This window comes from Siniperca chuatsi, linkage group LG9, assembly GCF_020085105.1.
Source record: "Siniperca chuatsi isolate FFG_IHB_CAS linkage group LG9, ASM2008510v1, whole genome shotgun sequence".
NCBI lineage: Eukaryota > Metazoa > Chordata > Actinopteri > Centrarchiformes > Sinipercidae > Siniperca > Siniperca chuatsi.
In genome coordinates this window covers 18540868-18566721 of record NC_058050.1, presented here as the reverse complement: position 1 = coordinate 18566721, position 25854 = coordinate 18540868, and the positions used below count along the sequence as shown (strand labels likewise).

At 38.4% G+C, this 25854-nt stretch overlaps 1 protein-coding gene across 4 annotated transcripts in view; it reads right to left on the bottom strand.

Moving 5' to 3' along the window:
• Positions 1-25854, bottom strand: part of cdkal1 (CDK5 regulatory subunit associated protein 1-like 1) — a 256133-nt gene that overhangs the window by 122910 nt on the left and 107369 nt on the right. For all 4 annotated transcript variants that reach the window (XM_044208561.1, XM_044208562.1, XM_044208560.1 and 1 more), the window contains exon 8: positions 25123-25226. In XM_044208561.1, the coding sequence (XP_044064496.1) occupies positions 25123-25226 (104 nt within the window). The remainder of the gene's footprint in view (positions 1-25122; positions 25227-25854) is intronic.

Below are 25854 nucleotides of genomic sequence, written 5' to 3'. Positions count from 1 at the left end.
TCATACAGGAAGCTAAAAACAAACCTTTTCAAATGTAAACTCGAAAGAATGTCTACCTTGTGTGATGCAATTTTATATTGATCTACAGGTTTGGCAAAAAATATTTAACTTTTCATTCATTCATCATCACTAATATAATGTTTTTTCCAATAATGCCTACAGTATAAGCTGCAGTACTTAAAATCACTCTAGCATATACTGTACCAGACCTCTATATATCATTATACTGTTTACATATATAATTTCCAATGGCTCTGTGTCCCTGCTCCGCCTCTGGATAAAAGGATGGGAAGAGTGGGAGGAGAAAAGAGATGAGGGCTTTGAAGTGGTTGCTTTGAAGAAGCGTGACAGAACCAATTGATTCAGGTGATTGGGAGCTTTAGTTAAAGCCACTGTTGAAACGGTGAAAGGGTCTTAAACCATGAATGAGACATACAATCGGCACAACATGACCACACATTTTCATGCTTGTTTCTATTGGTTGGTACATTCTGGCTCTGATTCTTTCAGTAGCACATGCAGACACATACATAAATACAGTCAAGCTGACTGAATATTACCCAGGATGTTTGTAAAATTACTAATATTCCCAGCAGGAATTAATAACAAAATTCTATTTAAATTTCAGTGATATTACTAATAAAAAATTACTTGTTTTTGTCATAACCTCCACTTAATATCAGACTGGAAATTTAAATGAAAACTGACTTTATATCCAGTTTTATCATTATATCATAATTATTTTATTCTCTAATCACTGTTCTTTCTCCCAATAAGCTATTATAGATTTGAGAAATTGCAAAATAATTTACTTTCTCTGAGTGGAAATATCCTCACTTACGTTGATTCTTATCACAAAAAAATACTGGAGAAAAAATCCCCCACTGAACATCAATGCTGTTTGGTTATCAATGGGAGAAATATAGTTATAAGATTTTTTGAGATGAAAAAACCCCCCACATACATTGCAAGTAACCCTTCTATCCATACCCTACACATATGGGTTCAGAATTCGTACTTATCTTAATCTCTTTGGCATGATATACATTTTGATTGGCTGCCACAGGCTATAAGGTTTAACAGATTATAGATTAGATTATCCTATTAAACTGCATTAAAACCCTATTATCCATAACACAAGTCAACACATGGCTAAGCATGTTACAGTACACATGGAGTAAGAGAAAGTGTGAAAGAGAGAGCGAGAGGGAAATAGTGAACATGGTTCAAACTCATCTAAATAAAAATTTGTTGGTACTACAACTTTCAACAAATGTTCTTAATCTGTTTTGAAAAGTATGCAGTACTTCATCATGTCAGTTATAGTTTATTGGATTTTTAATACACTTTAATGGGACAGTCTGATCTGGATATACAGTATGTCTACTTAAGATAAGCAAATATAAGCACACACACGCCCCCTCATACATCATGGCAGCTTAATGTATACAATATGCTTAGCTATGTGTTGCTTTGTGTCATTTAATGCAGTATAACAGGATCATCATATGTGCATATAATCTGTAATCTATTAAACATTACCCCCCTGAAACCAATCAGAACATGCATGACCTTATGTACAACAATAACAGCTTAGCAGCATATTCGCTCTTTAACTCAACGACTTAACAGATCTCATACTTCTTGATCTCAATACTTTGTACTACATTTACATTCGTAAGTCAGCGCTCAGCTTTACGTTACTCCTTTAAAAATATGAGGCCTACTACATAAAAAGGACTTTTCTCACAAGAGAACATGACCTCACACATGAGCTAACAAGCAAAACTGAGATATAGACACATGCATACATTATCTGCTGCTTGGAGCTATCAATTCATTTGGCCATCTTGAATATGTATCAGACAACAAATTAAGACACTCTTGAAGAGATGTGTATTTTGCCCTGCAACACACACACACACACATGCACTATACTGGTTTTCATAAATACCATATTCATTTAATCCAAAGCCTTTACAAGAAATTATTAATTTCTTAATCACATGGAGAGAACACACACAGACACACACATCCAGGACACAGACACCTCATCTACATATAACCATGTATAACCATGCAACACTTTAGTTCTGTGCCATTGACTGAGAGGCCTGTCTGACCTTCAATCACATTAGTCCCTCCCCTGTTCTCCCCCCATCAGCCAATCGCTTCTAACTGTCTGCTTCCACAGTAAACCTCCCACCCACCACTAGACAGTAAAACATTCTGGGTCAGATGTCAACAACATCAACTTGAGAAATGAAATGATGAATTTGGAGGGAAAGAGAGAAAAGTGAGAGTCTGTGTGTGGTGAGGTTGGATTAAGAGGAGAAAAGATTTGGGAGAAGAAGAGGGATACAGAAATACTGCATGGTATGGTTAGAAATGTCTCCAAGTGTTAGAACAACTGTACTAATTTTATTAACATAGCAATGAATCATTTGCCACTAACTGAATCTGCTAGTACTTATTCAAAATTTTCACATAAAATGCATTTAAAAATTCAAATAGTATACACTATATACTTATTGTTTTAATTTACTTTCAGAATCAGAAATACTTGATTGTTTCCTCAGGGGAAACTCTTTCGTTGCATCCTCCTTAATCCCTGTTTAAAAGGAAAAATCCCTACATAACAAGTTAACACATATGATGTCACTTCACAACTTCATTTATTTTATTATACTTCTCATTTTCCAATTACAGATTTACTGAAATGATGGAGTTCAACTAGAACACAGTACTTTTCATTCTGAATATAATCCACACCTGCATGACATTAGTTGACATGAAAGAATAATCACAGCTTGTCCAATACGAAGAAATGCTACAAAGATTCTTACCAGTTTTCTTTAGGTTTGTATTCAACAGCTCTCACTGAAATTCTTGATCTTTGCTAATATTTGATTCACGGGCATGCAGGAAATAATTTTCAGACATAAACAGCTACATATATACACACAGACACAAGTCCTGCTTCAATCCCCACCACACAAATTCTCACACATTTACACACTATAACTCATGCACAAACACCACACATGGAGTTTAATTGTAGTAATTAAGCAGCTTAATTTAGAGCAACAACTGTTGATGTGGTGCGTGGGTGTTTTGGCAGGTAGCATCATCATCACGGATTAACCCAACATATACTTGTACATGCAAATATTCTCTTTCAGGCATGTTTACACTACATACATGCATGTGTGCATGCACATCGATGTGTACACATTGCTCATGCATGTGTCTGTGTGTATGCACACATGTGGATATACATGCATATGCATGGCTTTAATAGACAGCCTACACAATCCTTTAAACAACAACTGTCAGCTTTAACCTAGTTTCACATAGTTTCTGAACTACAGGCATGACTTTCTGTGCACGCCTGTGCATGAGATAGAATGTCTGGATACATCAAAGCTTGTATGTGTGTGTATGTCTATACGTGCAAATGCAATGTATGTGGTAGATAACATGCAGTAGAACATATGAGTCAGACATATTGTATGGATATATCAAAAGTAATTGGCAGAGGGCCTCCAAGCACCGTGTGTGTGCTGTATGTATATGTGTGCGCTTGTGGGAGGGTGTATATGAATGTATAAGGAATAATTGGGAGAGAAGTTACATCCCCTCTTTCATCGTTTCTCTGTGTTTGTGTGTGTTGTCAAAGAGGAAGCATCTTGTGAAGCTTCCAAAGCAGATGGACTGCTGCATAGAAGAGAAAAGGGAATCTGTAGGGACCAAAAAGAGCCCTTTAACTGTCCATAGTGCTGCAAGCAACTGGTACTTTCTGTGAACTCAGGAGTTACAGTGAACTAATGGAAAGAGAAAGCCACAAGCTTATGATAAATTACTAATGCTCTAAAGGTGCTTTCTGAACAACTTTATGTAATATAGCCTAGATTAAATGAGGATAATTCAAATGTGTTTGAAAAACATCCATTTTCATTTAATAATTCCTGTTCATGGGAAACAAATGTTAGAAAATACTGCCTATGTGGCTGAAGAATAGTCACAGATTCCACTTGTACTTGGGACATTTCGCAAATAGTTACATCCATAACTACAGGAAGATATGCAAATATATAGTATATTCCAGCTCTATTGAATGAAGGTAGAAGCAGATAAATAAATAAAAACAAAAACATAAAAAGCGTAAGAGGTTAACAGAGAAAGCTGCAAATACAGAATGACTGGTTAATTAACAAAAATGTCACAGATACAGATAATGACAATGACAGATCCACACAGACTTTTGGTTTCCCTGTCAGGATTCTAAGCATACCACTTCTTAGCATGTTACCACATATCTGTAACAGAGGCAAATGCAAAAGTTGCACAACCATTATCATGGTTTGCTAAGAGCGACACAGGCAATATGGCCCAGTGGTTAGCAGTGTCGCTTCACAGTTAGCATTCGTTTCTTCATAAGCTCTATATGTCCTAAACGTGTTAGCCCTGTGATAGACTGGCAGCCTGTCTACATCGCTGCCTGTCTCTCACCCAGTACATGCTGGGATAGGCTCCAGCCCCTGCCACCGTGAACAGGACAAGCAGGTGTATAAATTGGATGGGTGGATAAATAGCAGAAATATGCTTGGATATATATGCTGGTTCACCACCTCTAGGTTATTAAGATTTGAATATATGAGCAGGAGTTGACTGTGTAGGACTATTACAATAGTGTGAGTCAATCAGTCTCAGGTAGTTGAGTTGTCCTTATTTACCTGTGCATAGCTATTACAAAACAACATCCCAAAAAACTGATAGGATAGATAATGAATAATAAACAGGAGATAATACATAGGAGAGATTGTGCAAGAACCCTTTTTAGGAGTGAGACTAATGTTATTAGTGATTTTGTTAGTAATCAACAGGCATTCTTATCTGCTCTCATTAAAAAATGCCCTCATTAGTGTCACTTAACAAGCAATGAATGCAATTAAACAGGAGAGTGAAGTAAAAGATGCAGTTGTCAAAATAGGTCAAATTCATCTGTAATAAATTGTATGTTAATGCGATCCAAAGAGAGTTGAAAGAGAATATCTAGCAAATCATCACATTTAAAAGGCTGTCACCTGCAAATGTTTGGCATCTTAATAAATGACTCAAAAGATGAATTGATCTACCGATCGATCAAATGTTTTCAGCGCTAATTGAAATGTTTGAAAAAAAAGAATATCTTTCATTTTGTTACTGGGAATTATATAATTGTATGAAGCAGGGGTTAACTATCAAAAAGGGATTATCCATACTGTCTTGAGATTTGAAGATTTGAATGTCTGTCTATCAGGATAATGAACTTGTACTGTACGTCATTAAAAGCACATGAGTTGAAGCCAAGGGGAGGATGAATGGCTGATGGGGTGTGTGGATTAGAGGACAGGAAGGCTGAGACAGAGAGAGTGTGAGAGGGGAGAGGGGGAAGAGAGTCAAAGGAAGCTATAGGGGGCAGATCCCATTTCTGTATGCTTCAGAGACCCCAAGAACTGCAAGGCATTAAGGGCCTTAGACACACACACACACACACACACGTGTCTCAACATTGAGATTACATATGGAAATGAGTTCCTATTAAAAAGTCATTGAGGTGGTAATAGTTCATATCAGCTGTCAAAGAAGTCAAGGCAGTGGACCCCCCCACACACACACTGTACTACAGCTGTGTCATTAATCAGACATAATAAGGTTTAACTCTTTCTAATTCAAGGCTGTTGACCTAATTTCTTTACGTGCTGTTTGTGCGTGTGTGCAGGCACTAATTTGATAAATAATAATACGTCTGGTCAGTATTTATGCAAATATATTCATGACCCACCAGCAGGCATCATGTTTGTGTTAATTCACTTAGCCAGGGTGTGTGTGTGTGTTTGTCTATGGAATTAGTTACTGTAGCAAGCCCAGACGAACTTTAAATGCACCCTGCGTGTGTCTGTGTGTGTTAATTAAGTTAGTGACTCTTTAATATATTGTGTGTGTGTGTTCATAACTGTATTTGGAAATTTGCAAATGTAATAACTCAGTGTGTGTGTGTTAATTTAGTCAGTGGATCTGTAAACATTATCTTATTGTGTAAATATTAGTATTTATATGTAAACATATGGGATATTTTCTGTAGTAAAGCTTTAGACTAATGACTGTGGTTTGTTTACTGAGATAACAAGCTGTGGAACAGATAGGCCATATGCAGGGAAACTGATCCCAATCTGCCCATCCTCCCTCTCACTACCTTCCTCTTTTCAACTCTTACACTCCACATAGCAACACACTATGACACTGGGGACTCTACATGTGTTCAACATTTGATCTTTCAAACAAGATCACTGATCACTAGTAAAGATCTGATTGTCATCAGTCGCAAGGTTTTGAGGCCCAAACAGAAAATCCTTCTGCTTCCAGGAGCTTGAGAGGATAGTATGTGAGTAAATGAAGAAAGAGCAGAATCAACAAATGTCACATGAAGCATTTTAAACATTGTGTTTTACTTATAAAACAGAAAAGGCTTTAAGGACTAGGACTAATGTGTTTGGGCCCTGCGTGTTTCGTTTGTAAAGATTTAACTACTGCATTTTTATTAAAAGGTGACAATACATTAGAAAGATTTTTTTAAATATTGTACATTTCATGTCATGTTTTTTAAAAAGACTTTCTTATCTTCATTTAGTCTTTAGTGTAACCCTTTTGCCAACCAGCTCGTTATTAACAAGGAATAACTACAGTATATAGACTCCTTTAACTTCCAAATTTAACACTGGCAAAAGAGACATCCCGATGTATAAAACCTTTTGTCTAGGGTAAAAGTATGATTCTAGCTTCAAATTAAATGAGAGGATTCTCAGGTATAATAATTTATAATTAGTTAAAAACAGGTAGCTCTAAATGTAATTACCTTGTGGTTATTTTCCTTTTACAGTGTTGATTTTACAGTGTACAAATGCGAGACTCACACAGTGGATACGTTTTATGCTTTTATATTGAAAAGGTTCAGTCTTAAATCAAATATAGTCACTATAAGAAATTCCCCCGACATAAATTATTTACCAGTCATTCCCACCACGAGTGCACTCGATTTTGAGTCAGCAAGCTTGCGTTTTGTTGGCGCGCGCGTTGGAGCTCAAATCCCTTTGTAATAGTGTTGAATAATCCTACCAGTCTGCAGTTCACCATTACGGCCAAAAAAACGAAGGAAGTACATCGATGAGATGGGCACACGGAATCCGCTCTCCTGGCTGTCGTCCTCAACGCAGGCGAGTGCGGGATCGTCCGGTGATCACGCCGTCTCTCTCTCCCGACTGGTTCCGAGGTGAATTAGCAAAGTCACGGTGCTAGCAACTTTAGCTTAGCTCTTCCAGCTCATTCTTTAGAAAACTATTTAAACTCGCTCCAGGCTGCACGAGTCGTCGGCGAGTCCTCCGAAACAAGAGGAAGTTTTCCAAGTGTGCTGAAGCGCGGCTTTTTAAACACTTTTTCCTAGGTTGTGTGAGCTCCTGTAATGTGCGGCCACGGTCACTGCTGCTCCATCCTTCCCGCTTCTCCGGTGGTGTTTTTTTCTCTTTTCTCTTTATAACGCTCTATTGTTGCGTCATTACGTACACTCCAGTAAATCAAATAATAACAAAACAAACATTACTGGGTTTCTTTCCTATTGAATAAACTATGAATTCTTATTCTATTTATACACTTTTAACACTATACAAATGCATATTTTAACTGTATAATAAACAATGAAATTATTCATCACAAATGAAATTACAATGCCTCAATGCAATTATAATAATGAAATGGTATACATTCTCGTAAATAATAAAACAAAATACCCTTATATACTAAATAATCAGGTTATTACACTAGTCTTTTAGTATTGGAAAATAGGTGCTGCAAAAAGAGTGTGATATTAGCACACAGCCAGTTTTGCTAATGTCACTAACCCCGTACCACTCTTTTTCACAAGTCCGAACGTTCTCATTTTCACTCAATTATTGATGAGTTACAGTATATCCTCCACACTCGTGCACATTACATGTACATTAATGTGTGGACCCTGTTCAGTCACATTATGCTACATGGGAACTCTACAGAGAGATAGCAGAGACCCAGATATACAGAACTGTTTCTTATCAGAAGGACAGAGAGAGGCAGAAAGGTGGAAGAGGTGGAGAGGTGGAAAAGGAGTGAAAAAAGCAGTGAACTGCAAGAGAGAAAGTGCTGAGACCTTGACACTAGTTGATTTATGTCAGCTGCAAACACACACACAAGTCACAATTAAATGGAATGTTTGTCTCTCTCAGATCCCTAAACATGAACACACCATCATCCTCTCACACATCCTTCATGGCCACTTCAGGGCATTATCAAACAGCTTTAGCGAGTGATGGACAAGAATATCCTCTCCCCTTCTCTCTCTCTTGCAGAGGAATTAAGAAACTTTTTGGACTGCGAGAGTGCAGGTATGCACATGAAGGCGTGTTTCAGATGGATATCTCATGACAGTTAAGGCTACCACTGCAGGAACTAAAAGCTGAAGAGCAAAGTAATGCGCACGCGCGCACACACGCGCGCACATCTTAACGCACAATTCTAGCTACTAGGCAAGGGGCTTTACAGGAATGCAGAGTTCTGCCCCTAACACACACACATACACACACACACACACACACACACACATGCAATGGGGGTCGAAGGGAATCAGGCATAGGGTTTTCTGCGAAGTGACAGATGTGGCGACAGGCCGTCCAGTCAGGCAGAAACACTCAACAGCTTCTTCAGCTGAAGACCTGGAGTGACATTCACTGCGGCTACACTGAAAAGTGTCAGCACAGTGACAAACACACACAAAAGCTAGCTAAATATACAAACACAAAGCAAAATTAAGGAAACACACAAACTGCCTTGTCTTTGGTGAAGAAATGAATAAAAAAATAATAGTTATTGATAGTAAATCAATAATTGTTATTGTCCTAATATTCAATGAAATAAAATTTTTTGTCACAGCGCAGGACTGCCTGAAGCTAAATGCCACACTACAGCAAGAGGCAGACAGAAAGACGTAGACAGAGAGTTGCATCTTGAAGACATGTACCAAACATGTTTGTGTGCATGTTTACATGTCATGCCGCGCAATACGATTCTCTTTTCTTCCTTGTAGATGGAAACCATTTCCTCTCTTTTTAACAAGTCTGTCTCGATTCTATTTGACCAAAACCTTAAGGTAAACAGAAGAAAGTAAGTGTGTTTGTGTGTGCGTCATTCATTTAACAGACCCCCACTTTTTTCATGTCTTCTTTCATGTTTGTGTTCATTTTAGTTCCAAATCTCTTTTTTCCTCCTTCTCCCCTTATCGTTTTCCATCTTACTAAACTTCAATTGACTCTTTTCTCTTCTTTCTGTTACACTTCCCTTAATTATCTTCTTTTCTTCTTACTTTGATCTTTGTCTCATCTACTGAAGCCATTTACTTTCTCTTTTTAGGATCTGTATTTTTGAGTTTGAGTATTTCTCTGCTTTGCTCCATCTGTGAAGTCTCCTATCTGTCAATCTTGTCCATCATGTCAATGTAGTATCATACAAAAAACTGCTTTAACTTTAACTGCTGTCATCATATGTTTCCTACAGATTGTTCAGCCATGCACTCATGCTGTGAACTTTCCATCTCACCTCATATCAAAAGTGAGAACAATTAATAATTGTTTCCGCTTCTTCTCTCATGCATATTCTATAAGCAACATAGCAGTGTTTTTGTATGTTTTATCCCATTTGTTTGGGAGAAAAATGTTGCAGTCTGTTCAGGGCTGCACTTTCTGCTCAGCTGAAACCTGTGCTGTGGTGTGTTCATGTGATGTGGAAATCAACAACTTCAACAATGTTTGCATGCATAGAAATGTTCTATTTCCTGCTGCAGTCGGACACTGCTCACTGCAGTTTACAGTGAACAAGGTACTCAGAATGTTTACAGATATAGAAAGTAAAAAGAAAAACAGAGAAAACAAAAGAGATATGTATGTGCTGTGGTTCAGCAAACAACAAAACAGTCAGTAATAAAGTTTGCACTGAAAATGCTTTTGTTTAATTTTCACGTTAAGTGAAAATTATAGATTTTTACTTTTTAACTGAAAATAAAGAGCCCTTCATCATCACCTTAGGCCTGGTAAAATATGTTTCTCTTCTCCATCAAAAGAAAAGTAAATCCAGGCTGAGTAGCACATGTAGTAACCCTACACCTGCTTAGTTTGGTTGACAATGCCAGCTCCCCACCCACTTACTTGATTTGCATATTGTGCATGGACTGGATAGAACATTGCATTGTGTTGTGATTGTGATGTAAGATTCAAATATCACAGGTCTTCAGAAACAAACTAATACCAAAACTTTAAAACTAGTACACAGTTTGAAAACGAGTACACAATTTGAAGCTGCATAAATAATTTAATTTCTAAACTGCTGTAGAATGTAAGATTTACAAAACAGGATACACCTATTGGAATTGACTTTTGCTCATTCTACCATCTTCTACCTTACTTAGAGGCACACAATACATAATGAAAAGTAAAGGCATGAAGTTGCTTCCAATAGTATTATTTTTATATATTATTTTTAGACTGCAGTGGGACAAAACAAAGATTCTTTGTCAAGGGGCAATGCCAAGTAAAACCTGAAGCAAAGAGCGCATTTGAGTTAAAAGAGTTTGAGGGAACATTTATTAGAGGACATATTCAGTAGTTTGCAGCATTTGCAAAACATTTCCCAGAGCAAGTGTGTGTCTGTGTATGTATGCATGTATGTATGTATATGTGTGTGTGTTTGTGTGAGTGTGTGCATCAGCTGTCCACCCTGTAGCCCTGTCATGTCACCCAATACCAGGGGCTTGTGGCTGTGTCCACGGGTGGTCCACTATGTGAGAACTGGTTCCTGCAGGGGGTGTGAAGAGACCCCCTGGTCTGGTGATGGTATCAAAATATATACCACAGGGGGACAAACACACACACAAGAACGTACGCACAAACACACAAACACCGAATAGTGCTGTGAATTATACCCAGGGGACGTGGGTGTCTTTTTCTAGACATACACACTGATATTTTTGCAAAATGCAGGCAGTTTCTTTCATAATTTCTGTCATTCCTATTGGTTCCCAAGACAAGAATGAACAAGGTGGATTGAACAGGACAGGTACGTAATTAAAAAGGAATTTGCAGGGGTGGGAAGCTATGGGAATCTCACAATTCAATTCTGATTCTTGGTGTCACGGTTAGATGCAGAATTGATTCTTGATTCAATTAATAGAAAAGGAGCACAATATTCAGGTTCTTACGCCAATTAAGTGTGTGCCAAACTGTTGCTCATGTCTTCAGTCCACTGAATGGCAATACAGAACAGGACAGGCATTAAGCTAACTGGACTAGATGAAGGCCATAGTCTGACAAATAGGAAAAAGGCAACACACAGGAGTACACAGCTTTTTTATTTGAAAAAAGGCAACAGCACTAATTCAGAAACATGTTACAGTCATCTGTCTGTATGACAATAATGAAATAAAAGTAATTTACTGACCACCACTTTCTGGAATGTCTTTTTCCAAACAGAAGTTGGTCTTTTTGTTCTCGAGTAAGTAAAAAGAAGTGCTCTACTGTGTTGTTACTGTTACTAGTGTTATGTCTCTAGCAGTGGAAAACACCATTTCTGTTGTAACACAATCACCTGGGAATCACCACTCATTGTCCACAATGCTGTACGAACGCAGGTCATTGAGAAGACAGACTATGGACGGAGTTATTTTCTTCAGCCCATCAGAGTTGGCTAGAAGTTTTGTAAAGTGTTGCAGTGTGTTGGTTCGCCAGTTCATTTGTTAGCTGAAGTTCAGTGCTCAGCTTTGCTAATGTTAGTCACTGGGTAATGGGTAGTATTCACAAAATACTTCACCTTTGTGTTGAAAAGCTAATTATTAAGTTATTAAATATGAACCCAAACACTTGCCTTCTGTGAAGATAAACTCTAGATAGTGTGTACGTGCTATTTACTGTCCAGGTGCTGCACTGTGCCCTTGCAGGGCAATGTAAAAAAAACAAACAAAAGATTGTTGGAATCTGTGAATCGATTCAGAATCGTAGAACATAAAAATCCAGATAGTTACATGAATCGATTTTTTTCCCCACCCTAGGAATTTGCATGTCTAAATGTTAATTTTATTGTATGATAAGGAGAAATGTGACTAACACTATGAAAACTAGATGCTGCAGCATCATTTCTTTAGTCCTTTATTGCAATGCATGTTTCTATCAGAGGGCATAGGTAAACAGTAACGCCAGCATTTAAGTGCCAGGCCTTAATCAAGCTGTGTCAAAGAGAGGACTCCACTTGGAGGGTTTTTCCATTGGCTCTTGTGGCTGCGCCGAGTCAAACCACACCGCGCCGATTACCAGTTGAAACGTGCTGAGCTGCACCCGAGATGGACCTTCTCGAGAGTCAGGCCAAAGCAGGACAGGACGCAATGTGTCGCACAAAATCCAGCAGCGGTCGTGTTTATTTGTGCTTTAGAACATAACCGTAATGAAACAATCAGAAAATAATGCCGCTCCCTCTCTTCATTTGCTCCAATGCTTTTTCGACCAATGCTGCTCCCTCTCTCTGGCTCGCTCGCTCAAGACACACCTTCAAGTGGGCAGCCCTGTTGTAATAGAGATGCAAATCCGCGCTAAGCCAGCACATGTGTATGGAAAAGGGCTATTACTGTGTTCCTAAGTGCTTCTGAAATCTGCATGATTTAAACTTCTGCCACAATAACATGACAAATGAAGTCTACCCCACTTTGCTTTTAAAACTATTCTCTTTGTGTTGTTTGACTAGTCCCACAGGCCAGTCTAATAATTAGGTAAAAGTAATAAATGAATGAATATATAAATATTTGTTTGTGTATCTTAGTGCCTAGAGCCTTCAGTAGTGAGACTGGCACGCACATCATTGTAACAGCACTAAAACAGCTAAAATCATGGTTAATAAATAATTTGTACATATCATGAGACAACCTCGTCAGACTATGGACCATTAAAAATAATTTACAAATGAAGAATAAATAAAAGTAGATGCAAATAATTGCAAGGCTAACATTGTGCTGCTGGGTTTCCCTATTCATTCAGCTGAACGGGTGGTACAGTTGTTGGTAACGGACAGGCCCTACACAAGGAACGATTGAGATTGCAAGAAACGGTGAGACTTAAGTGCTGCCTTTGACACAATTGATCATGGCATTCTTTTAGATAGACTGAGGCACTGGGTGGGCATATCTGTCCAATAAGAAATTCTGCATCAGCATTAATAACTTCATGTCATCCTTTTCCCATATCAAGTATGGTGTGCCTCAAGGTTTAATTCTGGGACCAATACTGTTCTCTTTATACATGCTTCCCTTGGGTGATGTCATCCGCAGACATGGTATTTCTTTTCATTGTCATGCGGATGACACACAGTTGTACCTCCCTGTCAAGCCCAGTACGCTGAGTTCTCTGCAGGACTTTACCTGAACTGGCTGTTTATTTTATTGCTTTTGTGTATTTTATTTCTTTATATTTCATCATTCATTGTGGTATTTTATTTCTCTTGTTGTGAAGCACTTTGTACTTTGTTTTGATAAGTGCTCTATAAATAAAGTTTTATTATTATGTGAGAAAATGTTAGTCTCCTTTTTAGTCTTTCACTGATAAGACAAAAAGGTGATTAAGTTATCAAGATGTACACAGAAAGAGATGGGGCTAGGAAAATTGATTTGAACCAAAATAGAAAGATGAGAATGCAAGGGAGATGAAATTGATTGAAAATGAGAGAAGATCAAAGAAGGGGAAGACATAATGACAGAGGGAGAGAAAGCAAAGTGGGGAACGAAAAAGTAAAAGGCACAAGGATAGAACGATCATGGGGAGTGAAGTGACGGAATGGATTCAGACAGGAAAACAGACAAACACCAGAGCAAAAGTGGGACAGTTGCATAATATTTTAGATTGACCAGGACCAAATAATCTCAATATCTGTTTGACTTTCCATTTCTCTCTGTCTGTCTTCAACTCTTCTCAAGGGGCTATCCTCATGAAAAACAAAGGAAAAATTATTACATTATTTTAACAATGTACAACTGCTGTTTCTTTCTCATTCTGGCACTTTTCAGTCTCACTCATCAGGCTTTCATTAGTCTCCCTTTTGATTCCTCTCTTATTTACAGGTAATGAGTAGTGTTGATCACAACATTGATGTGAGGTTCAAGTTAATTACAGGTAGAATAACCAATTACTTGCGATGTATGTGTCAAGTGGGTGTGCATGTGATATGTGTATGAGAGTGCTGTGTAGTAAAAGATAGGAGGCCAGAAAGAAAAACTGAAAGAAAACGAAGAACAGAGAGAATGAGTTCACCATTTGCTTGCATGCCAGACTATTATAGGGATCAAATTTAAATGTATTGTCTTTGAACCAAATGTACATGTGATTATAAATGTGTTAAATATGTTGTCTGACAGTTCACAGTGATTCAAAAGACAGGCTGTGTATATGTATGCTTAGGTAGTGGAAATAAAAAGTAGAAATGAAGGTTTTCTCAATAAAGGCAATAGGTACTGAAAAACATGTTGAAATATCTGTCCGTTGTTTAATACGCATAATGTGAACTAAGAGTAGATCTATCCATCTTGTCTACACACAATTTGACAGGGGAATCTCTGACCCAATCAACAATTTGAGAGATCTGTACAGAGGTGATACAAGTGCATTCAGTTGTGGATATGTTTATTGCCATGATAAACACACTCAGAAAGTCATTATACTGTGCTACTATAAGCCACTGAATACCCTACTTCTATCATCTACCTTTTACTGATCTGAAGGAGTCTGCGGAAATCCACATGACACAAACATGCCACATGGCAGAAACTTTAATCCCTGCAGGTATCTAAAGGGCTTTTGTTTTGTGACACTGCCAAAAAGCTGAAAGGGTTCAAACAAGGGACTGTGTAGATTAAACAGCCCAATTAATCTCTCCTTCTCCAGCCTCCCAAACTCCAAGTCTAGACTTCAAAGCAGACACAAACTTGAGGACTTGAGCCACTTGTAGCTTTTTTTCCGCCTTTACACTGGTGTGTGTGTGTGTGTGTATCATGACTCATTGGGGCTTATGAAAACAACCTTGTAGTCATGTTGTTATCGTCAATAGTAGAGTGAGTGATTATGAACCAGTCGGGGCAGAGAGCAAAGGCTTCTTTGTGTTCCTGGAGGATATAAAAACTATACATGTAAAAAAAATGTGAAGAAAATAAAACTCAACAGAAAAAATTAAACACTATTTTAGCTCAGGAAAGAAACTTGGAGGAAACAGGGCCTTGTGCAAAGACTCAGTATTATGTCAGTATCCTTGTTTTGAGAGAAAGATATGGGGTACCAAATTTTGAACTGTGAAAAGCAATCAAAGAAGCAGTGCAGAAAGATAGGATGGAACAGGAAAAGGAGAAAGAGAAACAGATGGGAGTAAATTGTAGAGAGGAAAAGAATGATTAGGGCAGGAAAAAAGGGGTAAAAACTTGGTATACACAGAAAACAATGGTTGCTTTATACCACTTAATTAGCAGATATACACTCTAATTCTGACGTGAGTCATGCATCATCTGCCCCTCATTCTTCACTGAATATGATGTAACAATATGCAAAACTAATCTGAAAAGTATATTTTTTATTTTGTTTGTTCTTTTTTCTAATAGCATTTCTGGGTTGGCACACAAAAAAGGTCACAGAAGGAATTGAAAGGGGGACCCCTAAAATAATTGTTTCTTTGAGTGGGCAATTAATACAAATATTTACAAGGCTACAATAACAAAGTAGAGGGTGTCATTTATTTTTGTGACTCACAGGGACTAACAAGGAGGAAGTTGGTATGTAAACAACAGAGCAGTAGTGTGCTTAACAGCTTGGGAAAGGGAACACACACACACACACACACACACACACACACACACACACACGGTGGCGTTTTGGGTGGAAGAACTAAAAGCCAAATGTGAGTCAGAGGACTTACAGCAGTTAAACATTTTAACAGGCACAAGCCTACTTTCGGTGTGTGTCTGAGAGACTGTGTGTGTTAAGCCATACAGACAATAACAAGGCCAGTGAGCCAAGCACATGGTCCGAGTGTGAATCTAAGTGTCCTACTGCCACCTATTGACTGTATGTGGAACTGCTTTCCCCTCCCCCACACAGGGTTGTACAGCAGGAAAATACAGTTGTACACAAAGCCTTTATGTGAGAGAAAAGACTAAAGAAAAAACTTTAAAAACAGATGGAGAAGAGGGGGCACAACAAGAAGAAAATATGTCATGAAAGGAAAGAGAAGTGAGAAAAGGAGAAAGATATTTAACGGAGAGAAAAACTGAAATTAAGACGCTCAGTGCGCTGAAAATACTTAAAAAACTATCTATCCTGCAGTGAGAAAAAAACCATACAAAAACATAATTTAAGGTACAGCTGTTAGAAGCACCACTATATATTTCACATAGAAATATAGTGTACAATTTATTGGAGTAATTACTCAGTACATAGTTGACGTAGCTGTTAATGTAGTAAATAATGCGTATAGAGTTATATATTTAGTATAGGGACAGCCCAGTAAAGAGTACAGGAGAGAAATATGGTGCATTGCTGCAGCAGCACTAGGGTAAAGAGTACAGATGTTAGTTCTTACAGTAATAAACATCAATAAATCTATGTACACAGCTACAGCTATATTGTACATTTAGCATTATAACAGAATATAGAACAATTAGTAGAACTGAGGTATAGAGAGCAATACATGGGAAATACAGTAGTACTATAACATATGGTGTCAAAGGCTTTAAAACATTTTGATATTGTGAACTGGAGTATGGAGAGAGGAGAGGTGTGGACACAAGTTCACAGAGGACAGAGCAGATGGTGTCTGCTGGACTTACACAATCTCACACACACACACACACACACACACTGGTGACATAATAGCAGCATGCCAGGTGTGCAGTTGGTGGCCTGCAGTCTGGCATTGACTGAGTTGTGTGTGTGTGTGTGTGTGTGTGTGTGTGTCCCGTGCTGTCTTTGTGTGAAAGGGGCCCCCTATTCACTAGTCTCTGCTGCCAGCTTGGCACTAAATCACAGGACAAGACGGTACACGCGCACAAACACACATGTAAGCACACACACCACCCTCTGTTGTCTTTTTGTCCAGCCTGTGGAGAGAATGAAAAGAGGTCAAACAAGAAGACAGAGGCAGAGAAGCAAATGAAGGACGGCTGCAATTTAGTTGAACTTTAAGAGCAAAAGACAAAAAAAAGATATTTAATATGGTACAAGAAGAAAAATAGAAAATAACTGTCTTCTCTCTTCTTTTGTGTTTCAGTGTCTCTCATCCAAACAGTGAGCTAACTCAAACTAAGAATACACACACACATACACATACACACACACAAACACAATCAGCATCATGGCCATGCATAATGAGTAGTGGTAGAGGTGAGACTGCAGATGGGTTGTCCAAACCTTGCCTGAAGAGACTGCCTGAGGAAACACTGTGTGTGTGTGTGTGTGTGTGTGTGTGTGTGTGTGTGTGTGTGTGTGTGTGTACTGTATATTTGTGTGTATAGTGTGAATGAGTGTGTGTTTAAAGCCAGAGTAGCAGTTACCAAACAGCCAAGAGTCTGCTCTGTTTTAAACTAGTGACAATAATGACACAACCAATGAAATATTTACACAGAGACAAGGAGGGGCACAGGCAGAGTGAGAGAGAGAGAGAGAGAGAGAGAGAGAGACAAGCTCTACTCTATCTCAATTGTGGCTACCTTGAATGGTTTTCAAATCACTCCCCAGCAACTTGCCATGGCAGCAGCACCTACACTACTAACCTGCTGTGGTAATGTATGTCACCCGTAAAACAAATACTGGCAGTTATGCTATCTGTTAATGAATATAACATGGTTGCAACAAGCCAGCGCACAGAGGAAAAATCATCAGACCAAGTTGTGAGCTTACTGGCTCTCCGGTGTCTATCCTGATAAAATAAATTATTTACAATTAAATACACCTTTTTCGAGGCAGATATTTTCATATCTACTACTACCACGTTTCATAGCAAGCACAGGTGGAACTAATAACATTAACAATTATTCAGTTCCATTTTGGTGCCTCAGTAAGCTATGCCACTGAGCCAGCATGGCCCTGAAACTGGAATTGAATGCAGCAATAATTAGCGTTATTAATTACACAAGTCAAAATGTCTACTATGTAAAAGCTCAACTGAATTGAATTATTGAGGCTGACTACTGAAGCAACACAAAGACTACCAATTTTCACTGGGATTATATCATTTATTTTATACACTAACTTGTGAGTAAATTCTGATTTTTCATCATAAAAGTCAGAGATATCTTCTTATTGTGTTCATAAAGAAGTATACACCATAACCACAAAAGTACAACAAAGCTTTCCTGATTCTTTTTGATACTTGTTTCACATAATCATGCTGCCAGCTCAAACCTTTCTTCTATACAGACCATTCATTTGGATGTTTAACAAAATATATGACTCGCATTGGAGGCTTTCTGCCACCTCATTTCATGTTTGGGTTGGAAGTGGAAAGAAAGTCCTTAACAATTTTAGTGTTCTGCTTCACCCACAGAGAATGAATCCAACACATAAAACTACACCGATTCTTAAACAAGAGTCAAGAAATGTAAGACTTGTTATCACTTCTTGATGCTTCGGTAGTGGTGACATATGTTTGAACTCTGGTGCATGTGTGTATGTGTGACTGAAGTCTGTTTTCAGTTTATTGGCTACACAACAGTCAGATTATGAAAAACTGTTGCTGGAGTCTAAACCATTTCTCAGTGCAGAAGAGCACACATGGAGAAACTTCTGTCTGTGTGAAAAATATCAGCAACTTATCGGCCTGGAGGAGATTCAGAAGATCAATTTTTAGCATCTCCATGAGAGCTTTCCCAGAGGATAATAAATTTGACTGTTTCCACATACACAGGAAAGCTTGCATGCTCAGCAGTTTTCCACATGGTCTTTCCAATAGACAGCACTTTGATCATAGTTGAGTCACCACCATCAATGTGCTCCTATCAATATTTCAGTCTCTCTGCTCGTCTGCCTCTGTGTCTATTTCCACTCTTGCTCATCTTTCAGTAAATACGAGACAAATTAGAGGTGAGCTTTCTTTTAATTTTCTTACCTTCAATGCTTTTACTTGAATGAATGCCAAGTGTACAATTCACATTGTCACATGCATACAGACCCGTACCTATACTGTATGTGTTCTCCCGTCTACAGAAAAAATACCTGACAATGTTAACAGCTACTGAACATGCACACCCCTTGACCCTGTGAAATGACACTAATCTTTATGTTTCCTGTATTGCCCTACTCTAGATAATCCACAGTCTTTTCTCTGCTGCTGTGATGAGGGTTTTTTTTTTTGTTTGTTTGTTTTTTTTTTTGTTTTTTTTTTTTACCTTTCTTGTAATCTAATCTAAGGTGTAATTCAAATGTAGCTACTAAACTTTAATGTGAACAGCCAACCTTGAGGAACCACTGACCCATAGAGGATAAATCCTGGCAAACTTTGGCAGCCTCGTCTGTCCATGTGTCACATAGCTGCAGCAACAGAGGTAAACAGGAGCTGACACCTGTCACAGATGTTGGAGCTAGCCAACAAGCTAGCCCACATATCTGTCTGTCTATCTGTCATCCAGCTGGCGCCAGGAATCCAAGCAGTGTCATTTCTGCTAATATCTGTGCTCAACACTGATGCCATCAGTCATGTGGAAATGAGAGAAAAAGCAGATGATATATGTGAATATTAGTGAATATTAGTTTGCCTTCAATGTATGATGTTATCATAAAAAGGACTGATGATGTAAAAGTAAACAAGATAACTAAAAATTTGATTATATTGTCAGTTTCATGTGCAAAAAAGTAGTTCAAGTTCCATTTTGACATCCAGGCATTACATTGCATTTTCAGTGGTTTTGCTTAGAATGTAGTGCTTCAAACATTTTTTCATAAGGGAGAAAAGGCACTAGCTGTCAGGTCTAAAGAAAAAGCAATAGTGGTGATACAAGGTTTCAGTTGTGTGTTGTCATTATGCCAATACTTGCTAGAGCCCAAAATTCAAGCTGTGTCATTATTGCTAAGACACATGTCACACACTAATGTAGTGTGTCATGTGGGAGTGATAGCAGTGTCTCTGTATCTATGAAGTGTCACGTCCTATTTTAGACGAAGCTATTTCAAAAAACACCCTACTGACAGTTTAAAATGACAAGACGACAGCCACAGTGGGTGTTTGAAGACCACAACAAAAATAGAGTTCTCTCTTGTACACAGCCCTGGCAACTCACTCTGCCTGGCTGGCCCCATGTCTACAGGAAAGGGTATCTGCAGGTTAAAGATGCTTCTAAGGCATTTTTGAATGGGAGAAGAGGAACCAGCCAATTTACAAATAAACAAATATAATAAATAAAATGATCTATTTTAGTATAAATGGGCAATACGGAAAGCGCCAATTATGTTTTATATAACACAGATGTGATAGGGAAAAAAGAATATTATTAATATAGTTAAGCCTGGTACTGCAATATTATGGCTGCTCCGTGATGGACAGCAGAAACGTCCCATGAGGCATGTACAGTTGGATTCATATTTACATTGGAATTGAATATTTGTCATAGCAAGTCCCCAGACACACACACACACACCCACGCTTAATTATAGGCCTGGTCACACATCATCTGATTTGGGGGTTTTAAAAACACAATGTAAAAAAAAAAGACCTTCAATGAAACCGTCAACAAAAATTGCAAATCAAACACAAAACCCATATTGGTCAGAACAGTTGTAATAATAAGTTGTATATAATTTTCATGTAAGAGAAATAGGAATCTTGCCCATATATTTTGCTTGTGAAGCTTTTAAGAAGTCTTGTATAATTTGGAGATGAAAGTAGCTAATAATGCAATTTCTGTGTTTTATAGACTGATTGCCATATTATGACATACAGTTTAATATAAATATAAGTCCAGTGATTGCCACTATTACTGATCTCCAAGAATGGGAGAGACAGACAAAAGGAGGATAGAGGGGAACGGCGATGGAGTGAGGACTGTAAAGGGCCATGAGAGACAGACATACAGGTGTAGAGACAGAGGAGCTAAAGGAAGAAGTGAGATGACAGGAGGGGTAAGGAAAAAAGAAGGGTGAAGTTTGGAGGACACAAGGAGAATGAGAACAGTCCTTGGTTTGCTGACTGACTGCTGGTGGATGGAGGTTGTTCACCTTCTATCTACTATACTCACCTCATGGAGAATACTTCCATTTCCAGAATTGCTCACCCAGAGGAAATATGGTTAAATATTTCTCTACTTCAGGCTGTTTTACACACACCGAAAGACACACACTTCTGTACCTACACACGGAACAACCTACACTCAATCAGTTTCCCAGCATGTCTCGGACACACACAAAACTACGCATATGAAGCCCCACACACTCCCCACCCATACACTCACACACAACCACAAGCTTGTCATTTCCTATGACATCCACAGCCTCCATTACCTGCATACATTAACGAACTTCTCTGATGTTAAAAATTATACATTCATAAATTTGAATAATTCAGATTATTTTAAAAGCTGTGCACTCACTCACTCTCTCTTTTTTTCCAGATGGAAAGAGAGCTATTTACCTCAAATCGCATTTGAATAAATCCCATAAATCCTTTCAAAGTTCCCTGAGATAAACCAATCAAATACCCCCAATGCTGGCTGACTGGCCAATCAAAATTAGCATTCATACTTGCAGCCTTTTTTATTCAAAAGACATCAAATAGCAAATCAAATTGCAGGGCCTATTTGTGAGGCTCAATTTGTGTGAGATAAGAAAAAGGCGGCTAATAGAGTGAGAGTGAGAGAGAGAAAGGGGCACTGCTGCAGTGCCATAATGTAATTCCAAACCTAACAAAAATATTTGATGGAGTAAACAGCATGCCTTTGGTTCATAAATGTGGTCGATGATTCTATTTGTTAAACAAAAGAGAAATATATTATATGTGACAAGAGACAAAATATACATTAGATGGCCAAAGGTTCTGGACACCCAATTATTCCCGAAATGAAATCTGCTTATCATACTTACCAGTGAGTGTGTCGATTGCTCTTTGTGTGTGTGTGTGTGTGTGTGTGTGTGTGTGTGTGTGTGTGTGAGAAACAATTACAACATGGTCAACAAGAATCACGAAACTAGGTTGGCAAACTATGTCTCTTACTGTGTTTTCATTGGACACTGTGTGTGTGTGTGTGTGTGTGTGTGTGTGTGTGTGCGTGCATGTACATGTGTGTGAGAGTGTGTTTATGTGAGATGGTAGAGTTACAATGAGTAAGAAATAAGAAAATAAGGAAGGAAAAGAGTGTTTGTGTACATGAATGGACTTATGAAGGGCTAAAACTGATCAGCAAGAACAAAATATTTTAGAGGTTTGCTAACTTAAACACTTGATTTTGACTGTATCCACCATCGAGAACAGTGAAACCTCACCTCTCTCATTACCCATCTGTCTGTAAATCATGACAGGTAGTAACCTCCAGCTTCCTCTTTCTATGTTTTGAAAACAACAACTAACTGTCTTGTCTCATGTTTCCTGCATTTTGGCATGAACAATGCAATTTGCTTGAGTAGATGTTTATTTTGTAACTTGTGGTTTAACTGATTCATTTATTTATTCATTCATTTAATGAATATTGTCTGTGGTTGTCAGAGGTTGTGAGTGAAGTGAGTTTTACTACAATGAGTATTTGTGACCATTTTAATAAAAGGCAGTACCCAGTGCAAATGTTTACATTACAAAAACAGTAATGCGGGTACTGTGAGTCACACAACACAGTCTTCCCCAAATATCAATATGCCCTGCATACTTCTAACATCTCTCAAACAAGTGTAACGGGCAGGTGTATCTTCACCCTGCACTGTCACCCACATCTGACATGTGCACAAACAAACACACACACACACACGTTCAAGCAGCTGGTGAGTTTGCCCTTGACTGCCCACCCCCGGGCACTGCAGTGGCATGCATGCAGCTGTTTTAAAGAGTTCTGGATTGGATTTAGAAAGCCATGTCCTTGTCAAGGGTATACTCTTGTTTTTCATTACCCAGATAAACTGAGGCTGTGTTGACGCCGACAATAGCACTGCTTCAACAATTCCAGGCTCCTTATTCGTGTAAATAAGACCACTGCGTTGGCAGCGCAGGTGCTGCTAGCAGACAGCCCTAGCTAAAAAGTTGAACTTTGCTATTGCTATAACACAGTCAAACAACATAGAGCAACGCTCTGTGTTATCTGATCAAATATGTGTAAATATCCATAAAGGGTAGAATACCTGGTACCAAGTGGCTTTGTGCTAATTCTTCACATCGTTGCTGTGATCCTGCCACAAAGGAACAACAAGCCCCAACACTAGACTTAAAGATTAATATTTCGCTTTCTTATTGGTACCAGTATTAACACGACCACACAACGCCTTGTGCTTTTTGGACACAAAAGCCACGACAAAAACAGTAACAAAATGGTGACCACAAGTCATACAAATTGCCACTTTTAAAAGGTTTTTAAGAATTTGTAACCATGTCAATGGTGTGTTCTTGTGCCAGTATTAATCTCTGGACAACTGAATCCTGAGTGCCAACTACCTCAAAGCACTGCCTTTAAATGTTCAGAAAAACAAACCTAAAAAACAATAATGTGAATTTGCTACTGCAGTATCTGCTAATAAAAAGGCTGCTGTTCATCAGCTGAGTTTTTTGCTTAGTTTTTTTAAGTAGGAGGTTTCTAAAGCACTGGGTTGCATCACAGCTCAACAAGTGATGGCTATACACAGAGGGGTGCAGCCCAGAATTTTTCAGATAAGTTTGGTTTTAACTAGTTATTTTATGCTGTAAAAAGGGGGTTTCACGTCATGATTGACAGCTGAGGCCGGCTTACAATTGAGTTGGCCGGGTGTATGGGCGGGAACTCGATACCGCAGCCCCAACCCCGATCACTACTGCGCAGACTCTGGCTCCAAATGACATCACCAGTGCAAGATGGCAGCTCCCATATCTGGGATATTTTGGCTTTTTTGGATATTAGCTAATATTATGTTTGTGTCGTCCATCTTTATGTACAGTCTATGGATAGAACTGGTTAACATTTTGGTCATTCTAAGAATAAGCACATTAGTGTGTGGGCAAATTAAGAATGAATCTAACTCATCTGTCAAGGTGAAATAAGGGGGTTTTATATATTTTCTCAGGTCTCTGGGATGAGGTCTGTTTGTATACTGACACTGAATAAACAAGCTGTAGATTTGTAGAAAACACAGCTCTTCTAAAAACGCTCTTGGTCAAATTTTTTCAGGCTGAAAAACATTTAAATTATGTGCATGAGCAATGAAATGTTAATAGAATGTGATAATTGACCTTAGCTTGTTGCACAGTACTCTGGGCATGAAGACCCCAATTGACATGAAATAGGCTAGGAGGTAATCCAGTGGAGAGAAGAGGAGAGGAGATGATCTAAGTGAGTTGCAAAGAAAATTAACATGGATCTGATTTCCATTGCATATGCTTATTTGTGTATTAGTTTCAGCGACTGCTTATACAGATGTGGTACAAAGATTTAGATTTAACACCAGACAAATGACTTTCAAAAATGAAATACTCTAGAAGTGAGATTTGTGTTATCAGTGTGTAGACTTGCCCTTGACTGACCAGCCTGCGGCTCTAATAGAGACAGGGCCTGCTGTGCAGTTGGGGATTCTGGGAGTCTACTCTTAAAAGGAACCGATGCCAGGGCACAACAGCTGTTCATCTGGCATCAAATTCTCCAAGAACCTAGTTATCCAATATCAGCACCTTCTATTATCCAATAGCAGCACTTCCAGTTCCACAGCATATAAACACCACAATTCAGTCATGTTGTGATTGTGTGTGTGTGTGTGTGTGTGTGTGTGTGTGTGTGTGTGTGTGTGTGTGTGTGTGTGAGTGAGTGTGAGTGAGTGAGAGAGATAATGTACTCACCCTGGAAAGACTGCCTGGCTCTCTCCACTAGCTCCTCAATGGGATAGCTGGCCAAGTCTCCTCTGGCATGCTTAGTCTTACAGTAGGTGCATGCATTCAGACACCTAGACAGACAGAAACAGACAAATAGAGAGATGATGAGAGAAAGGGGTGGATGCTTTAGGAAAAGAGCAGCATTCTTCAAACATCATTGCATTTAGGGTCAGATGCCACAGATGAAATTTAAAATGGTATAAAATTGACCACAGAAATATGAACATTTTTTGTATTTCATTTTATCTTGCATGCTAAGGTATTCAAACAAGCTAATATTTCACCAAAATGTGAACATTTGCAATATGGGCTAAATTTGGTGCAATACCCACAAGTTTGAAAATGCTATTAAAAAAAACTAACTGTTTTATTCATAATTTATGTTTGCTTCTTGTGCTACACTTGGCTGACATTAAACTGAGCAACACAATTATTTATTTGGTTTTAATGATTGTTTTGTGTATTTTATAAAACTACAGTTATACATTGTGATTCACTACAACACAACATCTCAAAATTGACCAATACAGCCATTAACAACATTTTCATTGGAAACAACTGAACTGTGGAAATAGAGGTATTGAGAAGAACATGGTGAGTGTACAGATAAATAGACTTTTTAATATTTTAATTCAATCTATTCATGCACACATTCCCAATAGAGCAGAAGCAGGAGAAGAAATCAGGGAGTCAAAACTG